This window comes from Podarcis vaucheri, assembly GCF_965113315.1.
Source record: "Podarcis vaucheri genome assembly, chromosome: 2".
Taxonomy (NCBI): domain Eukaryota; kingdom Metazoa; phylum Chordata; class Lepidosauria; order Squamata; family Lacertidae; genus Podarcis; species Podarcis vaucheri.
In genome coordinates, this window is record NC_138760.1 from 75,055,456 (window position 1) to 75,075,107 (window position 19,652).

At 47.1% G+C, this 19,652-nt stretch overlaps 2 protein-coding genes across 8 annotated transcripts in view; one reads left to right on the forward strand and one right to left on the reverse strand.

The window, feature by feature from the left end:
- The first annotated feature begins 1,111 nt into the window (after nucleotides 1-1,111).
- On the forward strand, nucleotides 1,112-9,239 carry INKA1 (inka box actin regulator 1). Of its 4 annotated transcripts, none has more exons than XM_082213118.1 (2): nucleotides 1,112-1,346; nucleotides 8,275-9,239. In XM_082213118.1, the coding sequence occupies exons 1-2, from the start codon at nucleotides 1,296-1,298 to the stop codon at nucleotides 9,142-9,144; spliced, it is 921 nt and encodes a 306-aa protein (XP_082069244.1). In that variant the 5' UTR covers nucleotides 1,112-1,295; the 3' UTR covers nucleotides 9,145-9,239. The 4 variants fall into 4 exon arrangements, with proteins under 4 accessions (XP_082069244.1, XP_082069245.1, XP_082069247.1 ...); XM_082213119.1 differs by lacking the exon at nucleotides 1,112-1,346 and adding an exon at nucleotides 1,630-1,851; XM_082213121.1 differs by lacking the exon at nucleotides 1,112-1,346 and adding an exon at nucleotides 6,808-7,677.
- Nucleotides 9,240-17,342: 8,103 nt separating this feature from the next.
- UBA7 (ubiquitin like modifier activating enzyme 7) overlaps nucleotides 17,343-19,652 on the reverse strand; it is a 48,901-nt gene continuing 46,591 nt past the window's right edge. For all 4 annotated transcript variants that reach the window (XM_082213109.1, XM_082213111.1, XM_082213110.1 and 1 more), the window contains one exon: nucleotides 17,343-18,600. In XM_082213109.1, the coding sequence (XP_082069235.1) occupies nucleotides 18,444-18,600 (157 nt within the window). In that variant the 3' untranslated portion in view covers nucleotides 17,343-18,443. The remainder of the gene's footprint in view (nucleotides 18,601-19,652) is intronic.

Below are 19,652 nucleotides of genomic sequence, written 5' to 3' on the forward strand. Positions count from 1 at the left end.
AGCTTTAGAATAGGTGGAGGCATAGTGGAATTTTAGTGTTGCAAGCATGTACAGAATGCAATTCCGTCACATAACTGCATCCAGACCTTCCCCTTATCTGGTTGTTTTCTTGAGCAATTAAAGCATTCCCACCCCCCTTAGAAATTAACAGCCAAACTAGACTGTTATGGGTGGTACAACAGGAAGAAAACTGATATTCTCTGCCAGATAGTTACAAAAGCATGCCCCAGAATTAGGCACACTAAATACAGAGGCTGGTTTAGGGATGCGCGAGTGGTTCAGTCACACTAAGCACTGAGCTGTAACTCTGATGGAAGGTGAGAGGTGGGAGGAGGCACAAAATTTGGGTACTGCACAGGGCACCGCTGAAATTTGAGACCCCAAGATGCTCCACTGTTAAATATCTAAGAGCAAGTAGTACATATTATGAGTAATTTCCAATAGATGGTGAAAGTGGGCATCTCTTTTTCTGGCAGGCTCCTACGGCTTTAAAAGCAGCATGGCCGGCAGAAGTTGAGACCGTAAGAGATCTGCAGGATCAGCCCAAATGTCTATCCAATCTAGCACTTTATTTTCCTAGTTCCAACCAGACGTCTATGAGAAGTCCAACAAGAAAATCTTTTGGCAGTAGGGCCATGCAATGAGTGGGAAAGCATCACCTGTTGGATCTCTGCCTGCTGCTCCACTATTAAATAGCACAGGGACCCTGCCCAGGAAAAAAAAAGGCGAAAACCCTATATGGAGAGTACGCGCTCGATGACAATAAAGAACTTAGGGCTGTGCAGAAGTGGAATCGTTTCTTTTGTGTCTTGGCTTGGCCATCATAGCGCTACGGAAGCTGCATGCAACCTCCCTGCCGGACGTGGGCTGCAGCAGCGCAGCGGCAGTTGCTCCGTGCCCAAAAGGGTCCCGACCCCCGAACGGCCCGTTTGCTGCGGCGGCCCCCCGTCTCTCCACCCGCATCACCTTTTGGCTCCTAATATGGGGCTCTAATTAAATTACAGAAGACCCGGGGAAGTTCGGGTTACAGGCACCCACCTCGCCCGCTCATTGGCTGTCGGCGGAGCAGAGACGGTGCCTCGGGCTCTCATTGGTCCGCTCGCGAGACGGGGGCGGGGCTCGGCCCGAACCAAACGGGCCGCTCTGCCCGCTCAGGACTGAGCTGGGGAGAAAGTCGGAGTCTCGCCCAGACAGCGAGAAACTTTCCTCGCTGGCGCGCGGGTCTCTGGCTGGAGTCCCTCGGACAGCAGCAGCCCCCTTCCTCTGGCAGGCATCTGAGCGCCCCCGGCTCTGGCATGCACAGCGCCCGCCTCGACGCCTTCGTGAGCCACCTCCGCGCAGAAGTGGTAAGTGCAGGGAGGTGCCCATAGCAGGGGGAGATCGCGGTGGGCTCGGGGGGGGGGGGGGAGAGAAGCCAGGGGACGCGCCGTCGGGGGGCTCCGGGCGCCGAGAGAAAGCAGCCTGGACGAGGAGCGGTGCCTTTGATCGCGCCTACCTTGCGACGGCCGTTCCCCCGGGGAGAAAGCCTTCTGCACGAAAAGCGCCGGCGCAGCAAGACGGGGCTTGCGGCTTCGGCGCCTGTGTGCAGGGTGCGGGTTGCGTCCCGCCCTGGCTGGCTGAGGGAGCTGTCAGCGCCGGCCGCGTTGCCTCTTTCTTCGGCCAGACGTTGCTGTTTCGTCCTCCGCTCTGGCTAATGAGGTGGCGGGTCACCCTATCCTGGCGCCGATGCCACTGCAAGGCTGTCCCTGGAGGTGACCTCCTTGGCCTCAGAGACCTGATCTAGCTGCGGAGGAGTCGGCATCCCGGCGGCGCTGCCGCTAAGACTACCATCCCGGGCGCGTCTACATGGGAGTAAGTCCCGTGGAGCTCGTCGTGCGCTCTTACTAAGGGACGCGGCATGTTGGAAGTCCATCCCATGTAGGCTAACTTGGGTGCCAACCCCGGTGAAATCGGCGGGGTATGTTGCAGAGTGACGATCACGCTGCACAACGGACGCCTAGAAATCCGTGCCCGCTAATCCCAGAAGGGGAGGGTCTGGTAATTTTAATAGTGAATGAAATGGGTTCTGCGCGCGTTTGTGCGGTGCTTCTTACGTTCCTGCCAATCAGAATAGATTCTGGGGTTGAGGAACCCGGGTGATCCCTGGTTCAGCTTGCAACAGATCTCGCAGGGTGAAGATGAGCCTTGCGTGCTGAAGAGGGAGGCGGAAGACAAGGGGGATCCCTGCCCTGGCCTTTCTTTATGGGGGGAAACATGAAACAGGAGGAAGGTACGCAATCAGCTCGTAAAATAGAGTTTTGCAAATCCCCCATGTACGGAGATGCCTGCTTATGGACAAAGGAAAGGCTTGCTTTCGAAGTTTCTCATTTAAACAGCCCAGCTCACTTTCACACTGTTACTTGTGGCGGACAGAGGGAATAGGACTCTCCCTGTTGGGTATCCTGAGGTCTTCTAGAAACAAGCCCATCCATGGGGCTTACCCTCTAGGGTTCGGTCTGGGTACTGCAGACTGTAAACAGTCCCTAGAGAAGATTCTGCCACTCTAGAGAACTTGGATGGTTTATGGATGTGTCTTGTGTGTCTGGAAGGAGAGGGCTTAGGCTTTCTATATGCACCCTTATTTCTGTGTAAGAAATGGCTGCATGTAGTCTACATGTGAAATCTCGTGCTTATGCCAGATTAGAATAGTTTCTGAGATTTCCCTGATATTCTGATGATGCGAGTCTACTAGAGTCAGCTCCAGAACCGAAGGGGCCTTTGAGTAAATCTCCTCTGATGGATCCCTTCATGCATTGGTGAGTTTATCCTGGAAGCAGTGAGCATCTGCAGGCTGCCATTTTAAATTGCTCGCAATGGTCCCAATGCAGAAGTTTCAGGGCATTGTGGGAAGTTAAAATGGTGGCCTAAGACCCTCAGGTGGCCTAGCTCAGGAATCAGCACTGGTGGGCCTTGCTGGAGTCCTGGCAGCTGGCTAATGGTACCATGTCCCAACTGGGCCAGTATTCTGCCCTGGCTACCTCTATTGTTCCACACCCTCTTTGTTCTCACCCAGTAGGAAATGCTGAGCTTGACCATTGAAGGGCAATGTTAGGTGGGTTTTCTTCCCCAAAATCAGGGTGTTCTTAGACTGTGGCATCTCCTTCACATTCCTGAAAGAAACACAGCCGAGACAGATAGAGTTCTGTATCATATCTGAATAGGAATCACGGTTTTCCAAGGTGACACACACCTGAGTATGCCAAAACACAGAGGATCCATGTGGACCATCCAAATTGTTCTGTGTAACAATATGAGAGAGGGGAAGTTCTCATACAGGAAGTGATGTAATGATGGAAGGAGTTTTGAGCTGCTCAGCTATTGAATTCTCCTCTGAGTCAGAACCAGAAGGCCAGCAGATGTCAGCTCTCTTCAGACTTTCTCTGATAGAGTTCAGTAAACACACGAGGGGGGACATGGCAGGCTTTCCCCCTCCTCATTGTCCTGTCCATCGATTGCTCTCCACAAGTTGGAGGGTGATCATCTGACAAGGGGAACTTCCTGTCACCATCCCCATACATTTTAGAACCCTGGAAGATCAGGGTGGGGAACCCACAGTATGTGCGAGGGTGAAGCTGGTGTGTGTCCCCTCCCCAGTGTATTTACTGAACTCTGAATGAGGCTGTTGTGAAAGATGAAAGTCTCTAGAAAGCTTAATGCAGTCTCTGTTTCATATTTATATCAGGGAGGGGCACTTTGACAGACATTATCAATGCCATCCTTATAAGTGGCATGGCAGCTCCCTTGCAAAAGCCATACTGTGAGGCTTGCAGCAGCATTATTTTGTTTCGAAAATCAGGCCACTATAGATATGTGTGATAGCTGCTGCAATGCCCCCCCCCCATGTTTCTTTTTGGTTGAAGCTTGTAGGCCATGGACATTATCCCAACATGCATCACTGAAAGGCATTCTCTGTATTTTGTGATGAAGGAAGGTTATATGTGTAATGGAAATTTGTTTTGCTGTATTGTATTGGCAGCTGGAATTCTTATTTGCACTGCCCTGGAATCCATGTTTGGATGAAGGTATGGTTTAGGAATTTCCTAAATAAATAAAAGCTTATTTCCCTGTAGTGTAGCATTGGCTGTTTTGCTTCTGGGCCCAACCCTGGTTTTGACGGTTAAAGGCGCTGCCTATAACGGTTTGAAGTTTTATGGTTAAAGTTTAACCTTTCGAGATGTACATATCCAGAGACCCATAGGGTTGATGTTGCTGGACTACAACTCCCATCACCCCCGACAATTGGCCATGCTGGCTGGGGCTGATGGAGGTTGCAGTCTTAACAACATCTGGAATGCCACAGATTCCCTATACTGTACCCCTTTCCTTCAGGACTGCTGTATGCCATTTAAGAGTGGGACTACAAGCTCTGGGCTTGTAGCTAATAACTGCAACAGCTAAGAGCAGGACCTTCATGATGATTGCTCATTGGAACCCACTGCCAAAGGATGTTAAGTAGCCTATGTATTTTGTGGAAATTCAGGGGAAGGTGTCAAGCCTGCCGTTTAAGATGAATGCAGCTGACAGCAAACTGACAGAACTACAGTGGTATCTTGGTTCTCAAACTTAATCCATTCCGGGAGTCCGTTCGACTCCTGAAACGGTTCGAAAACTGAACGATTTGTTCGGCAGCTAAGCCATTCGAGAACCACGGTACCACTGTATAATAATAAAAGCACATCAACAAAAACCAAGCATCAAGCCTTAAATCATTCAAGCTTCTGCTGAAAAACAGAACAAGAGTGCCTTAAACATATTGAAAATAGATAAATAAATGTGAGGACTGAAATGGCTAATGCTGAACTTGGAAATCCGACACCTTTCGGCTGACAGATTTTGCAGGAATCTTGTTTTTTAAACTTGACTTCAAGGCATTTGCAAACAGCTGATTGCTCAGAGATGGTCTAGCGGCAACAGACCTAGTGGAGCCGACCTGTATGGAGCCATTAGTCTCCCATTTGGATGTGCTAAGCTTGTGGATCAATTTCTTGAGTTCTCCTCTGGCATCTGGAGGCCTTGCCTGGGAAATTGTCTGTGCTGACTGGCAGTACATAAGAGGCTCCAGGGCTTCGCAGTCATGAATGCTCAAGAGGCCACCTGGCTCTTTCTTCCCCTTACTCCTTCCCAAACTTGTCCAGCCAGGCGATATGACATTAACATAGGAAGTTGCCTTATACCAAATTACATAACTGGTCCATCCAGCAGCTTCAGCAGTATATTTCCCAGCCCTACCAGGAAATGCCGGGGATTGAAACTGAAAAAAGCAGATGCTCTGCCACTGAATTATGGCCCTTCCTCATAGCTGGCCATGGATGTTGGTCTTGGGAAGGCATCAAGCACCCATGTGCTGTCCTGTTTTTTCCTCCCCCCCCCCAATTAATCATCCTGACTGGTCCAGAAGAGGTAGAAGTTAAGTGGTTGCTAGGCAACTGGAATGCATGCTTCCACAATCGCTTCCTGGCCAGAGATGCAATGGCGGTGGCTCAGGTAAAAGGAGGAGGCATGGCAAGAAGAGAGAGGAGACACCAAGCACAGGGTGGGTCAAATGTCCAGAGTTGGTCCTCTCAAGAATTGCAACTTATGGGCCTGATCCACAGGTCAGAAGGAAAACGTACTGCTTGGGAAGGGACATAGCTTGTTGGTAGAGCATCCGCTTTGCATGCGGAAGGTAGGACTGGAAATGTCTCTTATCCGAAACCTTGATGTTACCAATCAGTGTAGACAATACTGAGCTATGTAGACCACTGATCTGATTTGGTATAAATGACTTGGGAGTATCTGGCTTGTTGGCAGTGTGATCTTTTAGCCAGATCCCAAGACAGGGTTTCAAATCTTGGGGGAGCATACTGAGTCATAGGCAATGCGCATGTGTTATACTGACTCAGAAGAATTCCATCTCTTTGCAGCTGCTCCCGAGCACTGAAACAACCGTTGTTTCCTAACCTGTGTGGTGTTCAGATAGGGGGTTGTCCTCTCATAAAATCCCATCAACGGCTGACTAACCGTCGCTGTGTAAATAGAGTTTATCTGATGCGGTGCCTAAGAAAGGAGTTTGTGTTTTTCCTTGACAGGAAGTGTTATGCATAGGAGTTGGGGGAGGAAAGAGATGATCTATGGGCATTTCCCCCCCTTCTTTTTTTATGGCTCACATGGTTAGCCTTGCAATTGCGACTGGAGCCTAACCCAAAACAGACGTCTTGATGGGTTCCAGGTTTTCAGCCCAGCCGCTGGGGACTATTGCAAGCTGTGTCACCATCGGACCGACTAAATCAGTTGTCCACTACTTTGCCTGGAGGGGCCAAGGGGACTCCTTACGGCACTGCTGTTTGCTGAACTGTGGAGACTTTAGAAAACGACAGGAAGTGGGCCTGGAGGAACAGAGCGGAAGAAATAAGATACCAGGACTCTGGTGGCCTTAGCATTTGAACATTTACCTCTGCACATTTCAGCTGTTAGGGATAATCAGGGTTCATTTGTGGACTTGTGAGAAATCTGCCTTTTTACGCATCTCTTTCTGCAGTGCTTTCTCTCCAGCACACACAGGGACCCTGTACAGTGGTACCTCGGGTTAAGTACTTAATTCGTTCCGGAGGTCTGTTCTTAACCTGAAACTGTTCTTAACCTGAAGCACCATTTTAGCTAATAGGGCCTCCTGCTGCTGCAGTGCCACAGGAGCCCAATTTCTGTTCTCATCCTGAAGCAAAGTACGTAACCCGAGGTACTATTTCTGGGTTAGCGGAGTCTGTAACCTGAAGTGTATGTAACCTGAAGCGTATGTGACCCGAGGTACCACTGTAGTAACTTCTGACCATCTCTTTCATGCTGACCCACATTTTCCTTAGCCCCTGGGAGAGGTCTGTCACTATTCAATATGCTTGCCTGTTGGAGACTGAGCATATGCACCCCTTGCTTTCCTATGGATTTTTTTTTTTTTTTTTTTACAAGAGAACACAGGAAACTGCCTTATTCTGAATGAGATCACTGGTCCATCTAGCTCAGTATTGTCTACACTAACTGGCAGTGACTCTCCAGGGATCTCCCCCAGTCCTATCTGGAGATGCCAGGGACTGAACCTGGGATCTTCTGCTAGCAAAGTAAATGCTCTGGTCCTTCCTGAAAAGATGGTTTGCATCATTCTGGCTTGCTTGGATGTCCTGCCCTTCTCCTGCACAACAGGGAAATAAAAGAGAGACCCCCAGGTGGTTCTGGGTGAAAGGGGTGCAGGATTGTAACGCTTGTTATAGCTCCCACCTGAACTTCACACCCTTGTTTAAACTGCTGCAGATTAATACCTGCCCATTCCAGGCCCAGCTGATTACTCCTCTCATTTCTGTGGCCTCCTCTCCCGGCTTTTCCCTCCTCTTGCCTGGCTGGGGGGGACGGGGACTGCTTGTGCAATACCTGGAGACTTCAACACACCCTCTGTGTGTCATCTTCTGCCGGGTAGGGCGGCTCACTCGCTGCAACAAGCTGCTGCTTGCACAGCTGGGGATGGGCTTGGAACGTGCAGGAGCTGCCGAAAAGCTCTGCCTCGGGGCTGGGGGCCTGCCGAGACGAGACGGGGCAAGGGCTTGCGCGTGCGGCTCCAGCTCCCAATTCCACACCTAGGCTAAGTCAGATCTGTGCCCCTCACACATCAAGGTAAAAACTGCAAGGAGGCTCGTGGCATTCGGCAGGCCTTGGAAACGCTGGCACATGCTGGGCGAGAGAGAGAGAGAGAGAGGCTTGGGCTCCTGGGCTGGGTAAGCCGAGTGCAACAGAGAGCTGCTTGTGGGACACAAGTGCGCAGTGCTAATAATGTTACCGGGGAGCCAGAGAATAGATGTGTGGAGGCAGAGGACAGTCATTGGCATTAATTCAAGCAAATGATCTGATTTTTGCCTGAGGAGGCCTGGGTCATGCGGGGTCAGGAGCTCATTTCTCGGCAGTCGGTGATCCTCCAGTTTTCTGCCTTTTGCATTATTTGGACTCATGATCCACCCAGGGCTTTCTCTCTGGGAATGTAGCCTGTAGGATTAAATCTACATGGGCTAATAGTACAACCTATACAAGTATACTCTGAAGTAGACCACAGTGGGCAAGTAGCAGTCCGCTTGAAGTATGTTTGAAGGCTCCAACCTGAATACAATTTTGTGTTGTGCCATTTCCCCACAATGTTATGGGCAGTAGATCGTCTATTATGTTGTGCTGGTGACAGTGGTAGGAAGATGACCGTGTGTCTGTCTTCTCCCCTCACAGCTGTGCCTGAAGGAGTCGAGCGAGGTGCTGCGGGGCCAGATGCAGTGCATGATGCGGACCCTCCACGACCTGAAGAGGGTGCACGACCGAGACATCCGACTGGACCCCCAGGAGATGAGGCCGCTCTCCGCCATGCCTTCCCCAAAGCAGTGTACCAGCCCACGGGTATCCGCCATTTCGGAAGCAGACTCTGCCTGCTGCCTGGAGACGGCCGTAGAGGAAGAGGTTGCCTTCTCTCCTCCGAGCAGCGAGCGGAGCTTGGAGTTTGACTCGGGCTATTCTGAAGTGTCTGGGAGCAGCTGGCGGGATGAGGAAGGGCCCCCACCCCTGCGAGCCAGCAAGCTTTCCTCGGGGGGCTTTCTGCGCCGCCGGGCACCCGCCAGGAGGCCTAGGCCCAAATCTGCTTCAGATGCCTGCTTGGAGCGGTGGCGGGATGTCGAGCCCACAGATGCCGGGGACTGGACCGTGTCCCTTTTGTCACAGAGCCGCAACCGGCAGCCATTAGTGCTGGGGGACAATTGCTTTGCTGACCTGGTTGAGAACTGGATGGACTTGCCTGAGGAGAGTGGGGAACGGGGGCGGCTGCAGCGCTGGCTGGCTAAGCCCCATGGCTTCCTGCTCAACCTCTCTGGCAATGTACGCCGCAGGCTGGCTGGCATCTCGCGCACGGAGCGGGCCAAACAGGACCCTGACGGCACCAAGCGTTTCTCTTGCCCTGCAGGTCTGGGAGGGCGACCTCCATTACCCTACTTCCACCAGTCCTACGCCAACATCAGTGAGCTTTCCACAGACTGTAGCAGCTTTGCTGCCCTCATGAACTGCCGGAGCCGGCAGCCAATCATTTGCAATGATGTGATTGGCTACATCTAGCCTTGCCTCTCTTTTTTTAATGCTCGTTTTCTTAATGGAACAGATTTATATTTTTTACAGTTCTCTGTAAATAAATGTCTTTTTTCTACATTAAATCTGTCTGGTGTGTGTGCATGTAAATGGCATTGCTTGATCCAAACTACATTTTAGCTGTTCTCGGAGTCAGCCCCAAGTAAGTCAACACAGCCAGTCTTGTCTGTAGCGGAAGCATCATTTAAAATGCCAATGTAATAATAACATGAGTAAATATAAGAAGGCAAGGAACAATGAACTTTCAGCCCAAAGTATTTCCCTAGAAGTTGATAATATGTCATGTTTTGATTTCTTGACATGGGTTGGCCTGTCTTAAACTACAGACTTCAAATCAGTCTGGCAAATATCAGTATAGTACCTTTCGATTGTTGGAGAACATGAAGTTTGAAATACAGGATAGTCTGTCAATGCAATTGCAACTCTTGAGGGATTTGATGTAGAGAATTATTGCTGTGTGCGGTCCTCAAATGTAAAGATTATTTCCTTTGCAGGCTCAGCTAAAACAGAGTTTCTTCTTTTAGTTTCTCATTGTGCCAACTGGAAACTGGAAGGAGTAGAAGCTACACTCCTAAGATAGTTAATTCAGGTTGATAAAATGGTGCAGAACATTTTGTGCTAGATTTCAGTACAATTGTTGAAAAGCAGCCAGGAGGAGAACCAGTCTATGCTTCCATCAAGGGAGATTTCAAAAGGGCCAAGACAGGAGCTGTACATGATGTCAAGAATCACTTGCTTTCCGGCATACACCTGCAGTTATAGTGGGTACCACTTGTAGAGCAGACCGCTAGCTAGTTCTGGTGCCCAAATAAAAATGGTGAAAGGAATAATCATAGCATGGCAATTAGTGCTCACATAAAAATAGGGACTTCATCTGTAAGGGATGTTCATTAGTTGCAGTTATGAAAGAGCAGAATAACAAACTACAACAAATCCAACCAGTTATTCCAAACCAATGTTTGCTGAAGCTTTCAAATTTACCATGTGTCCATACTCAAATGATACTCAAAAATACCTAGAACTGATGGACAAATGTGTTTGCTTTATCATTAAACATAACTGATGAAGCTAGGAACAGATAACAGTATGCAAAAATACTGTCTAACCACAGTAACACCTAACAGTGTTGATTAATCCCATCAGCAACATCAAATACCTGTGAAGAATGGATAACAAGGACTACTGAAGACTAATTGCATGTCAGAGCCTTTCTTATGTTTCCAGGTTACATGAAAGCTGCAAGATCCAGTTGTTCCTACCCATCCCTTAAAATAATAGTGAGAATGAGTCAGAAAGCACACGATAACACAAATTACAGGATATCTATCTGGGGAAAGTGTGTATATTCCTGGCACAAAATATCAAGGACAAGGATGAAATATGTCAAAATTAAGAAGCATAGAGAAGTTGTGATAGCATAAACATACAGGAGAATCTGCCTTCAAAACCAAACAAAACCCTGCATATAAGAATTGCTTTGCTGGATCAGACAAGATGTTTCCTTCATCAAGCATTTTGTTACCGACAGAAAATTACCAAGATGCCCCGCGAAACCTACAAACAAGTATGGCTATGATAGTTATTCTGCCCATTAGCTTCACTGCCTGGTCCTTGGAGACTGGCTGTGATGCTGCGGGTCCATTTCAACAGCTTTCCCCGATCTGATACCAGCAACATATGGAGGGTACCAGCTTCCCCATCCACTCAATCCCTAAAAACTAAATGAAAAAAAAAACACACCACACTGTAAGCCACAGGATATCGCCAGAGTGATTTTCATTGCTTAATTATGCAAATATATCAAGGGAATTTGGATGTTATGCATATTTCATCAGTGTCCTTAATTTGCATGACTCTGCATGCAATTGGTTTGATGAAGTTACGAATTGTTTAACAGAGATTTGAGTAGTCAAACTAAAGCTACTGAAGTTAAGTGGTCCTGTCCCCTGACAAAGGAACGCCCAGTGATGAAATATTGCTGATAGCTGCCCACAGGAATTTCAGTCTCATCTCTGCAATCATGAGGACTAGAAAGATAACATTTAAAACAGATTAAGAATGCAAGCCCATGCATGCCTACTCAGAAGTAAGTGTATTTAGCGAGGGTAGCCAACGTGGTGTGCTCCAGGATGCTGCCAGACTGCCAGCTCCCATCATCACTGGCCATGCTGGTTGGGAGCAAATGTCATCTGGTCATTGGGCGAAGAAACACTTTCTTTTGCGTTTTCTGAAGTTCACCTTCATTGGATGGCCCTGATTTCTAGTATTATGATTTCAGAGGGGGACTATCCCCTTTCTCCACACCATGCATCTCTTTCACATCCCTCCCTTGCTCACATAAAAAAACACCACCTAAATGTTGTGGGCAACTTTTCCTTGCAGGGGAGTTTCTCCACCGCCTCGATCATTTGGCTTGCCTCTTCCTGAACCTTCTATCTTCACAATATCCTTTTTGAGTTGAGGCAGCCGGAACCCAGCGTTCCAAGTGTGGTTGCCCCAAAGAGCCTTATGATGGTAGCAATTTTGTGTTTCAGACTCTTAATTGACTAAATCCAAATATATTTGTGGACATGTACCTATCCAGTCCCATGGACTGCAAGAAGATCAAACCTATCCACTCTTAAGGAAATCAGCCCTGAGTGCTCACTGGAAGGACAGATCCTGAAGCTGAGGTGCCAATACTTTGGCCACCTCATGAGAAGAGAAGACTCCCTGGAAAAGACCCTGATGTTGGGAAAGATGGAGGGTACAAGGAGAAGGGGACGACAGAGGACGAGATGGTTGGACAGTGTTCTCGAAGCTACCAGCATGAGGTTGACTAAACTGCGGGAGGCAGTGGAAGATAGGAGTGCCTGGTGTGCTCTGGTCCATGGGGTCACGAAGAGTCGGACACAACTAAACGACTAAACAACAACAACACCTATCCAGAGAGGTGTTATTTTTAAAATTGTTTCTTTGCTCTCTTTGGCCATTTGGATGGGCGTCGTGAAATAAGAACGAATGTGAACGCGTAGGCCACAGCAACAGGGCCGGAAACTGTGGGAGGACACATCATAAAAGAAACCCAACAAGCCTTAGCATGTACGCTCAGGGTACAGAAATAGCACTGCATTGTTCTCCTAGTATGATGCATCCCTGGTGATAAGAAAAGCTCATGCTTTTGAGACTCCACTTGTCTGTAGACCCCCAGTATCTGGTTGCTGAATGCAGCCTCTTCTCTTTGAACAGAACCTCATTTTCACCCACATGCGACTGAGGGATAAGCGGTAAACCCCCTTCTTTGTCAGTAGCATTGTCCCTCTTAGCACACTTATGTGAATGAGTCCTAAAACAATCCGTTTATGAGCCATCACCCTGCTCATTTTGCTCGGGAAGTTGCATCACAAGCCAGCGAGAGCGCTCCAAAAACAAACCTTTTTCTAGTCATTACACGCCTCTCCCTTGAATCAGTAGATCTAAAGGATTACAAGAAAACACCGTCTAGTCTGACCTTCAGTGCAACACAAGCCAAGGGGATTTTTCTTCTGTTATTTACAACAGCCAAATGCAGGCTATTGGGTGTAATATATCACTATTTCCTCCCCCTTCATCGAAGCTATTGGGCTTTATAGCCAGGATCTGACCCCTGCACCCATGGAAAAACCAACCTCACACCTTTGTTAGGCTTTTCCCTCAATTGTTAATCACCTACAGTGTTAAAAATAGCACCTTTTCAAAATAGCATACTTGATCAGATTTATTTCCCAGGTCTTATCTTTTGCATATTTGCACAGATTGCAGATGCTTCACGTCTCTCACTTTTAGGGGGGCTTCCAGGAGCCATCCCTTACTACCGCCTTCCCCAACCTGGTGCCCACTATGATGGGACTATGATAGTGCTGCCTAGGGTGGAGGGGAACTACATTCCAGAATATCTGAAGGGTACCAGCCTAGGGAAATCTGCCTTACTGCAGTTCCTCAAATGTCTTCCTTACATTGTGAACAGTGGAACCATACAGCCAGCTGAACAATACCCAAGGGTGAGAAAATACAGTGTGTTTCTCCAGTGTGGTGTCCAGTTAATACTACTGACGACTGCATTTTCCCTTTTCATGTGAATATGAGCTTAGCATTCAAAAGCTATTTACTGTGGCATATTTTTGTACTTCTGCATGCTTACACACACACACACACACAGAGAGAGAGAGAGAGAGAGAGCGCAGACAATGTTACTGAAGAGTGGTTTCTGAGGTCTGAGCTCATAATGGAAAGTAAAAGGGAAATGTGATCTTCAACCATGTTTATACATACAGTATGTATGTATACATTATGCTGGGTCAGGATGTTGTTTCATCTGACCTGATGTTTCTCATGCTGGTCGGCAGTGACTTTCTCAGAGGGGAATCTTTCCCAGTGTGCGAAGCTTAGATTGCAAGAGCTACTCAGCGGCGAACACTTATTCACACAGCAGCACATTTTATTTTTATTTTTAAATTTGTATACCTCGCTTCTTCTGTAGATATCAGGGCATGTAGTTAAACTAGGGAATTCATTACTGTGAGATGCAGTGATGCCCCAAAATTTATGGAAGCCTGTTGCCAAATATGTGATTTTTATTTCAAACTTTCCCATTAATAAATAATTTAAGCTGCTTTAAAGAATGGCAGAAGGATATTTCTAGATTTTTATGGCAGGGGAAGAAAACAAGAATTAAATATAAGACATTGATTGACACTAGGGAAAGAGGAAGCTTCTCACTGCCAGATTTGCGTTTATATTATGAGGCGGCTTGTTTATGCTGGTTAAAAGATTGGAGAAAGTTGGAGAAAACTGCTAGACTTCGAGGGGTACGGTGTTAAATTTGGTTGGCATGCATGTCTTTGGGCAACATATAGAGAACTAGTGGACTTTACAGACACAAGTGTAAGCCTGAAGAAGATGGAAGAAGTTGGTAACTGGGTGGCAGACTAGTTGCAATACTGTCAATTGAATGAAATATTTAAATGATAAACAATGTGGTTTTTATAGAAGAGACTTCAGAATTTGAGAAAGAGCTGCCAGATAATAATGAGAAGTAAATTTCTAAAATGTATAAGTTACTATTAGAATGGGAAAGAAAGAAAGCATGAAATGGTGAAAACTGCAATGATCAATTGGGCTAGAGATGTGGGCCACAATATAGATTTAGATTTGTGGGAAAAGCTGTGGAAAACAGGATTAAAATTCACAGCCTGCTATGTTCTTAAGGAAAATTATTGGAAAATGATTTACAGATGGTACCTGATGCCAAATAAATTAGAGGAGGGGAAAATTAGAGGGGGGAAAATTTAGTCAGAATCAGGTAAATGTTGGAACTGTAAAGCTATGGATGGAACCTTATATCATATGTGGTGGAGCTGTAGAGTAGTTAGAATATTGGGAAATAATATACCATATTTATTCGAATCTAATGCTCACTTTTTTTGGCCAAATTATGTTCCAAAAATTAAGGTACACATTAGATTTGATGGCACATTTACGTTCACCAGCAAATACTTTTTTGGTTTCAAGGTTCTGAAAATTGAGGTGCACATTAGATTTGATGACACATCAGACTCGAGTAAATACAGTATAATGAATTGAAAAAAATATTTCGGAAGCCCTTCCCAAAGAGGCCAGAGGCCTTCCTGGTGGAATAATAAAGTCTGAGGTACCAAGTAAACAAATAAATTTGTTTATGTATGCCACTACAGCAGCAAGAATCCTATATGCACAAAGATGGAGAGAGGAGATAGTCCTTACAAAGGAGGAATGGCAGATGAAATTAATGGAATATGCAGAATTAGCAAGCTTAACCAGCAAAATTAGAGGGCACAAAGAGAAAAGTTTTAAAGAGGAATGGAAGGCATTTGTAGACTACCTAAAAAAATTGTAAAAATGTTAGCACTTGAGTCAGCTTGGAGTAAGCTCAGGAGTTATAGTTTATAATGAGAAGAATTTGAATGTTTAAATAGTTAGAAAAAATAGATTATGCAGCAGAAATGGGAAAATTTAGGGAGTCATGGAAGGATGGATGAGAAGTCAATGGAACAGAATGATGTAATGCATCTATTTCTCTTCTTCCTCCTTTCACTTTTTTCTTCTTCAGTTCTGTATTTTGTACTCTTATAAATTCATAAATATATATTTTTAAAAATTAATGGAAGCCAAGACTGTTATCATTGGCTACTAGTCATAACGGTTATGTTATACTACATCCAGTATTGGTAACAGTGACTTATCAGTGGCAGAACAGGGGGTCGCTTACTTCTGCATCATTCAAAATGCCAATTTGGGCACTGTGAACCATTGATGTACATGCCTGAGAACTGTAGCAACACAATGGTACTGATAGGCCTGGATTCAAATCAAGATGTCCCTAGTTCAAATCCGGGTTGCTTCCTCCCCCAGAAATGTAGCTCAGTGGCAGTGTCTCCTTTGCATCAGAAGGTCTCAGCTTCAATCCCCATCATCTCCAAACTCATTCCATGTCTGAAATCCTGGAGAACCACTTCCGTTCAGCATAGGCAGTGCTTAGCTACATAGAAATCAATGGACTGACTCAGGATAAGGCAGCTTCCTATGCCTCATGGTAGCTGTAGACACCTTTTGGATCTGAGTCATTCACTGTGATCAAGAGAACAGGGAAATTTTGTAGAGGGAGTGGGCAAGGGAGCAGATCCTGATTTTCAAGGGAAGTTCCTGGAGAGTGTTTTGTAATGTGTCTTCTTGAAATGTCCAATCTGCAGGAGAGCTCGGAAAAGAAGATGGAAGAACAGGAGGATACACTGTCCTGTCTCGGCTGCAAAAACAGCTTCTGTAGGTGTAGGGTCACTGTTAAAATCAAAGGAGCTTCATTTCCCCAGCAAGCCTGACTCATTACACTAATGTGTTGCTCAAGGTTTACTGTAAACAGGAGATGCAATCCATCTGAGGGCACACTGCCATAATGATCCCAACTTAACATAAACACCAGGGAGCTATTTCACCGAAATTTGATGTGAACAGAACAAGGCCGCCACCAGTTGCTCAGCTACCCTTATCTGATGGTATCAGTAGTGCTGCTGGAGGAAATATATGTGTGAGACCCTCCCCCTTCTGCTCCTGAAAATCAAACCAAAAGCGTGGAATAGTCAAACATGTTAAGAACAGCTGCACAGTCTTATAAGAATTTATAAAGAGTGATTCTCAGCACTAGCAGTGGCAAACCTAAATGCAAATTCTGTGTAGCACTTAGACTCCCATCTGCGTTAAGGGTTTAAAGCAGAATCCTAACACTTAAAACAGATGTGGTTGCCCCCAAAAAGAATTCTGGGGAATGCAGTTTGTTAAAGATCCCGAGAATCAGTAGGAAACCCTTCTTTCCCTTACAGAACTAAGACTTGTGGAGCGGTTTAATAGTTGACTCTCTTTCCAGGGAATTCTAGGAAGCAGCATAGGAGGCTCTGTTGCTGAGATGTGCCCCTTTCCCTACATGGTTCCTAGCTCCATGCAGAGAAAACGAAATTATCCCATTCCCCTGCAGCTGCTGTCGGAACAAAGCAGGCTAATGCCCATAACAGGGGTGGGGAACTTTTTCAGCCTGGGGGCCATCTTCCATCACAGGTAACGTTCCAAGGGCCACATGCCAGTAATGGGTGGGGCCAGATGAAAAAGTGGGCGGAGCAACAGATGTGACTCATACTTTTGTGGCTATATTCCACCCACACAAAAACCAGAGGGTTTTTTCTACCAACACGCAAACATACTACTCCCTCTCTTTCAAGCCAGAAGGCAGTGAAGGAGGGTGCAGAGCAGAGATTATGAGAGGTGTATCCCAGGTCTACAGAGTCATTTGATGGCTAGGCAAGGAACCACATTTGGCTCACCCCGACTACCTGGGCCTGAGGTTCCCCATCCTGTGTTACAACTTCATTGCTGCTACACCTTTAATAGTTGTATTGGGAAGAAAATGCTTAATTTCAAAAGGAGAAGCCTCTGGGTTGCACAGTGAGCTCATTCCTATTTAGTCCTCTGCTATGCTCAGACCCCAAGAGCAAGAAAAGGCCTGCAGGCAGACACGGGTTAGTCCCTGGAGAAGATGCTTCTTCACCTTCTTCGTCAGGCAAGGAGCGTGTCTCTGCTTTAAACAGAATTTGGGTTAATCACAGTCAGTGTATACACATTACTCATTCCATATATTACCCACGTTTATTAAATTAATCTGCATCCTGCCCTTCCTTGCAAAGGAGCCCAGGGTGCCAGACAACAAATGGTAAGACAACAAGAACATTTGAAAAAAAACAATTCCAACATAGAAACAGACTGGGAAAGCTTCCAGCTTAAAACCCTTGCTGGAAGGTCTTCAGTAGGCAGCAAAACAACAACAGAGGCTGCCTCTGCCTAACATCCAAGGGGAGCGAATTCCAAAGAGCAGGTGCCACCACTCTAAAGACCCAATTCCAGGGGTGCCAACTGGAATAAAATATTGGGGGGGGGGCCAGGTAGGCCCCATCCTGCATAATCAATTAAATGATGTGGTACATGCACATCATTTGAATGGCAAAGCCCATTAACTTTAGGGAGGGGCTCGGCTCCCTCAAATATTTTATTGGGGGGAGGGCAGAGAGACCTTGGCCACTAGGAGTTGGCTCCTATGCCCAATTCATACATTGTGAACCTCCAGATAAGAAGACAGTCACAGGAAGTCTTCACCTGCACAGCGCAGTGATCAGCTGAGTATATAAGGGATGAGACTAGCCAGGGGTCAGCAAACTTTTTCAGCAGGGGGCCGGTCCACTGTTCCTCAGACCTGGTGTGGGGCTGGCCTATATTTTGAAGGGGAAAAAAGAACCAATTCCTATGCCACACAAATAACCTAGTGATGCATTTTAAATAAAAGGACACATTCTACTCATGTAGAAACATGCTGATTTCCGGACTGTCTATGGGCCAGATTTAGAAGGCGATTGGGCCGGATTCGGCCCCCAGGCCTTAGTTTGCCTACCCATGGACTAGGCGATCTTGCAGGTATCCTGGTCCCAAGTTGAATAGGGCTATACACACCAAGGCCAGCACCTTGAACTTAGTCTGGAAACTAGCTGGCAGGCAGAGGAATTCTCTGAACAGCAGGGTAATGTGTTGGTGGTATCCTGCCCCAGTGAGCAGCCAAGCAGCTGCATTTTGCATCAGCGGCAGCTTCCAGACCATCCTCAAGGGCAGCCCCACATCCAGCAGATTGCAGTTATCCAGTCCAAAGTTTTCCATTGTATTACACATATACACAGTTCCCTTTACTCCTCATTGATTGGATCCCTCGGTCGGAGCCAGACATGAACAGGCGGTAAGACGCTATCGTCCTCTTCACCTTCACAGACTATTTCCAACACCAAGAGCCGGCACTCCTTGGAAAGAGCCTCTTTGGTGGCACAGCGAACCAGTTCAGTCAGTCTGAGAAAGTGAAAGCGAAGGGTGAATAGGAGGGCAGATGCAAGAGGGCAGGTAACAGGCAATCTCCTGTCACTTACAGTACTGATGTTTGCCACACATCCTTCACCAGGTGTGCTCAGGTCCTGAAACAACTGCAGAGCCACACCCAAACTATCGTCTCAAATCCAGCAGCTGCAACCATAAGCAGGAACGGCCTAGCTAACATTTCCCAGGGACTGCTACTCACAAGACCTTTTGTGGGTGGGGAGGGGGTATATATATATATATATATATATATATATATATATATATATATGGTAAAGGGACCCCTGACCATCAGGTCCAGTCATGGCTGACTCTGGGGTTGCGGCGCTCATCTCGCTTTATTGGCCGAGGGAGCCGGTGTACAGCTTCCGGGTCATGTGGCCAGCATGACTAAGCCACTTCTGGCGAACCAGAGCAGCGCATGGAAACGCCGTTTACCTTCCCGCTGGAGCGGTACCTATTTATCTACTTGCACTTTGACGTGCTTTCAAACTGCTAGGTTGGCAGGAGCAGGGACCAAGCAACGGGAGCTCACCCCATTGCGGGCATTCAAACCGCCGACCTTCTGATCAGCAAGTCCTAGGCTCTGTGGTTTAACCCACAGCGCCACCCGCGTCCCTTATATATATATGTACCAAAAAAGAAAATGCCTTAAGGATGTAAGAAGAGATCCCTACCAGATCAGACTGAAGCCTGATCTGTTCCAGCATCCTGTTTCGCTCAGTAGTTGAGCTGAGACCTCTGGGGACCCCATAATAAGCAGGACATGAAGGCAAGAGCCTGCTGTGTAGCACCCAGAAACTGGCACACCCAGCTTGCCAGTGCTCAGTGCTGCCTCCCTGCCACTCTGGCCTTGTTCTTTTCTCCTCTCTGAATACAGCTGGAATGGTGGTTCAGAAGCAGGAGCTAAAATCAACGCAGCTTCTCGAAGGAGAGATGCTAGCACTTCTTTGCCATCTCCCCAGCCTCCTCCTGCACTGCACCCACCCGTACCAGAAAACCAAGCACACTTTTGCTCTCTGCTTAAG

Excerpts from the sequence above, each read along its gene's own strand:
- INKA1 (XM_082213118.1), top strand. The coding sequence starts at position 1,296 with ATGCACAGCGCCCGCCTCGACGCCTTCGTGAGCCACCTCCGCGCAGAA. Across the intron at positions 1,347-8,274 it reads GCCACCTCCGCGCAGAAGTG|CTGTGCCTGAAGGAGTCGAG; the intron begins GTAAGTGCAGGG and ends CTCCCCTCACAG.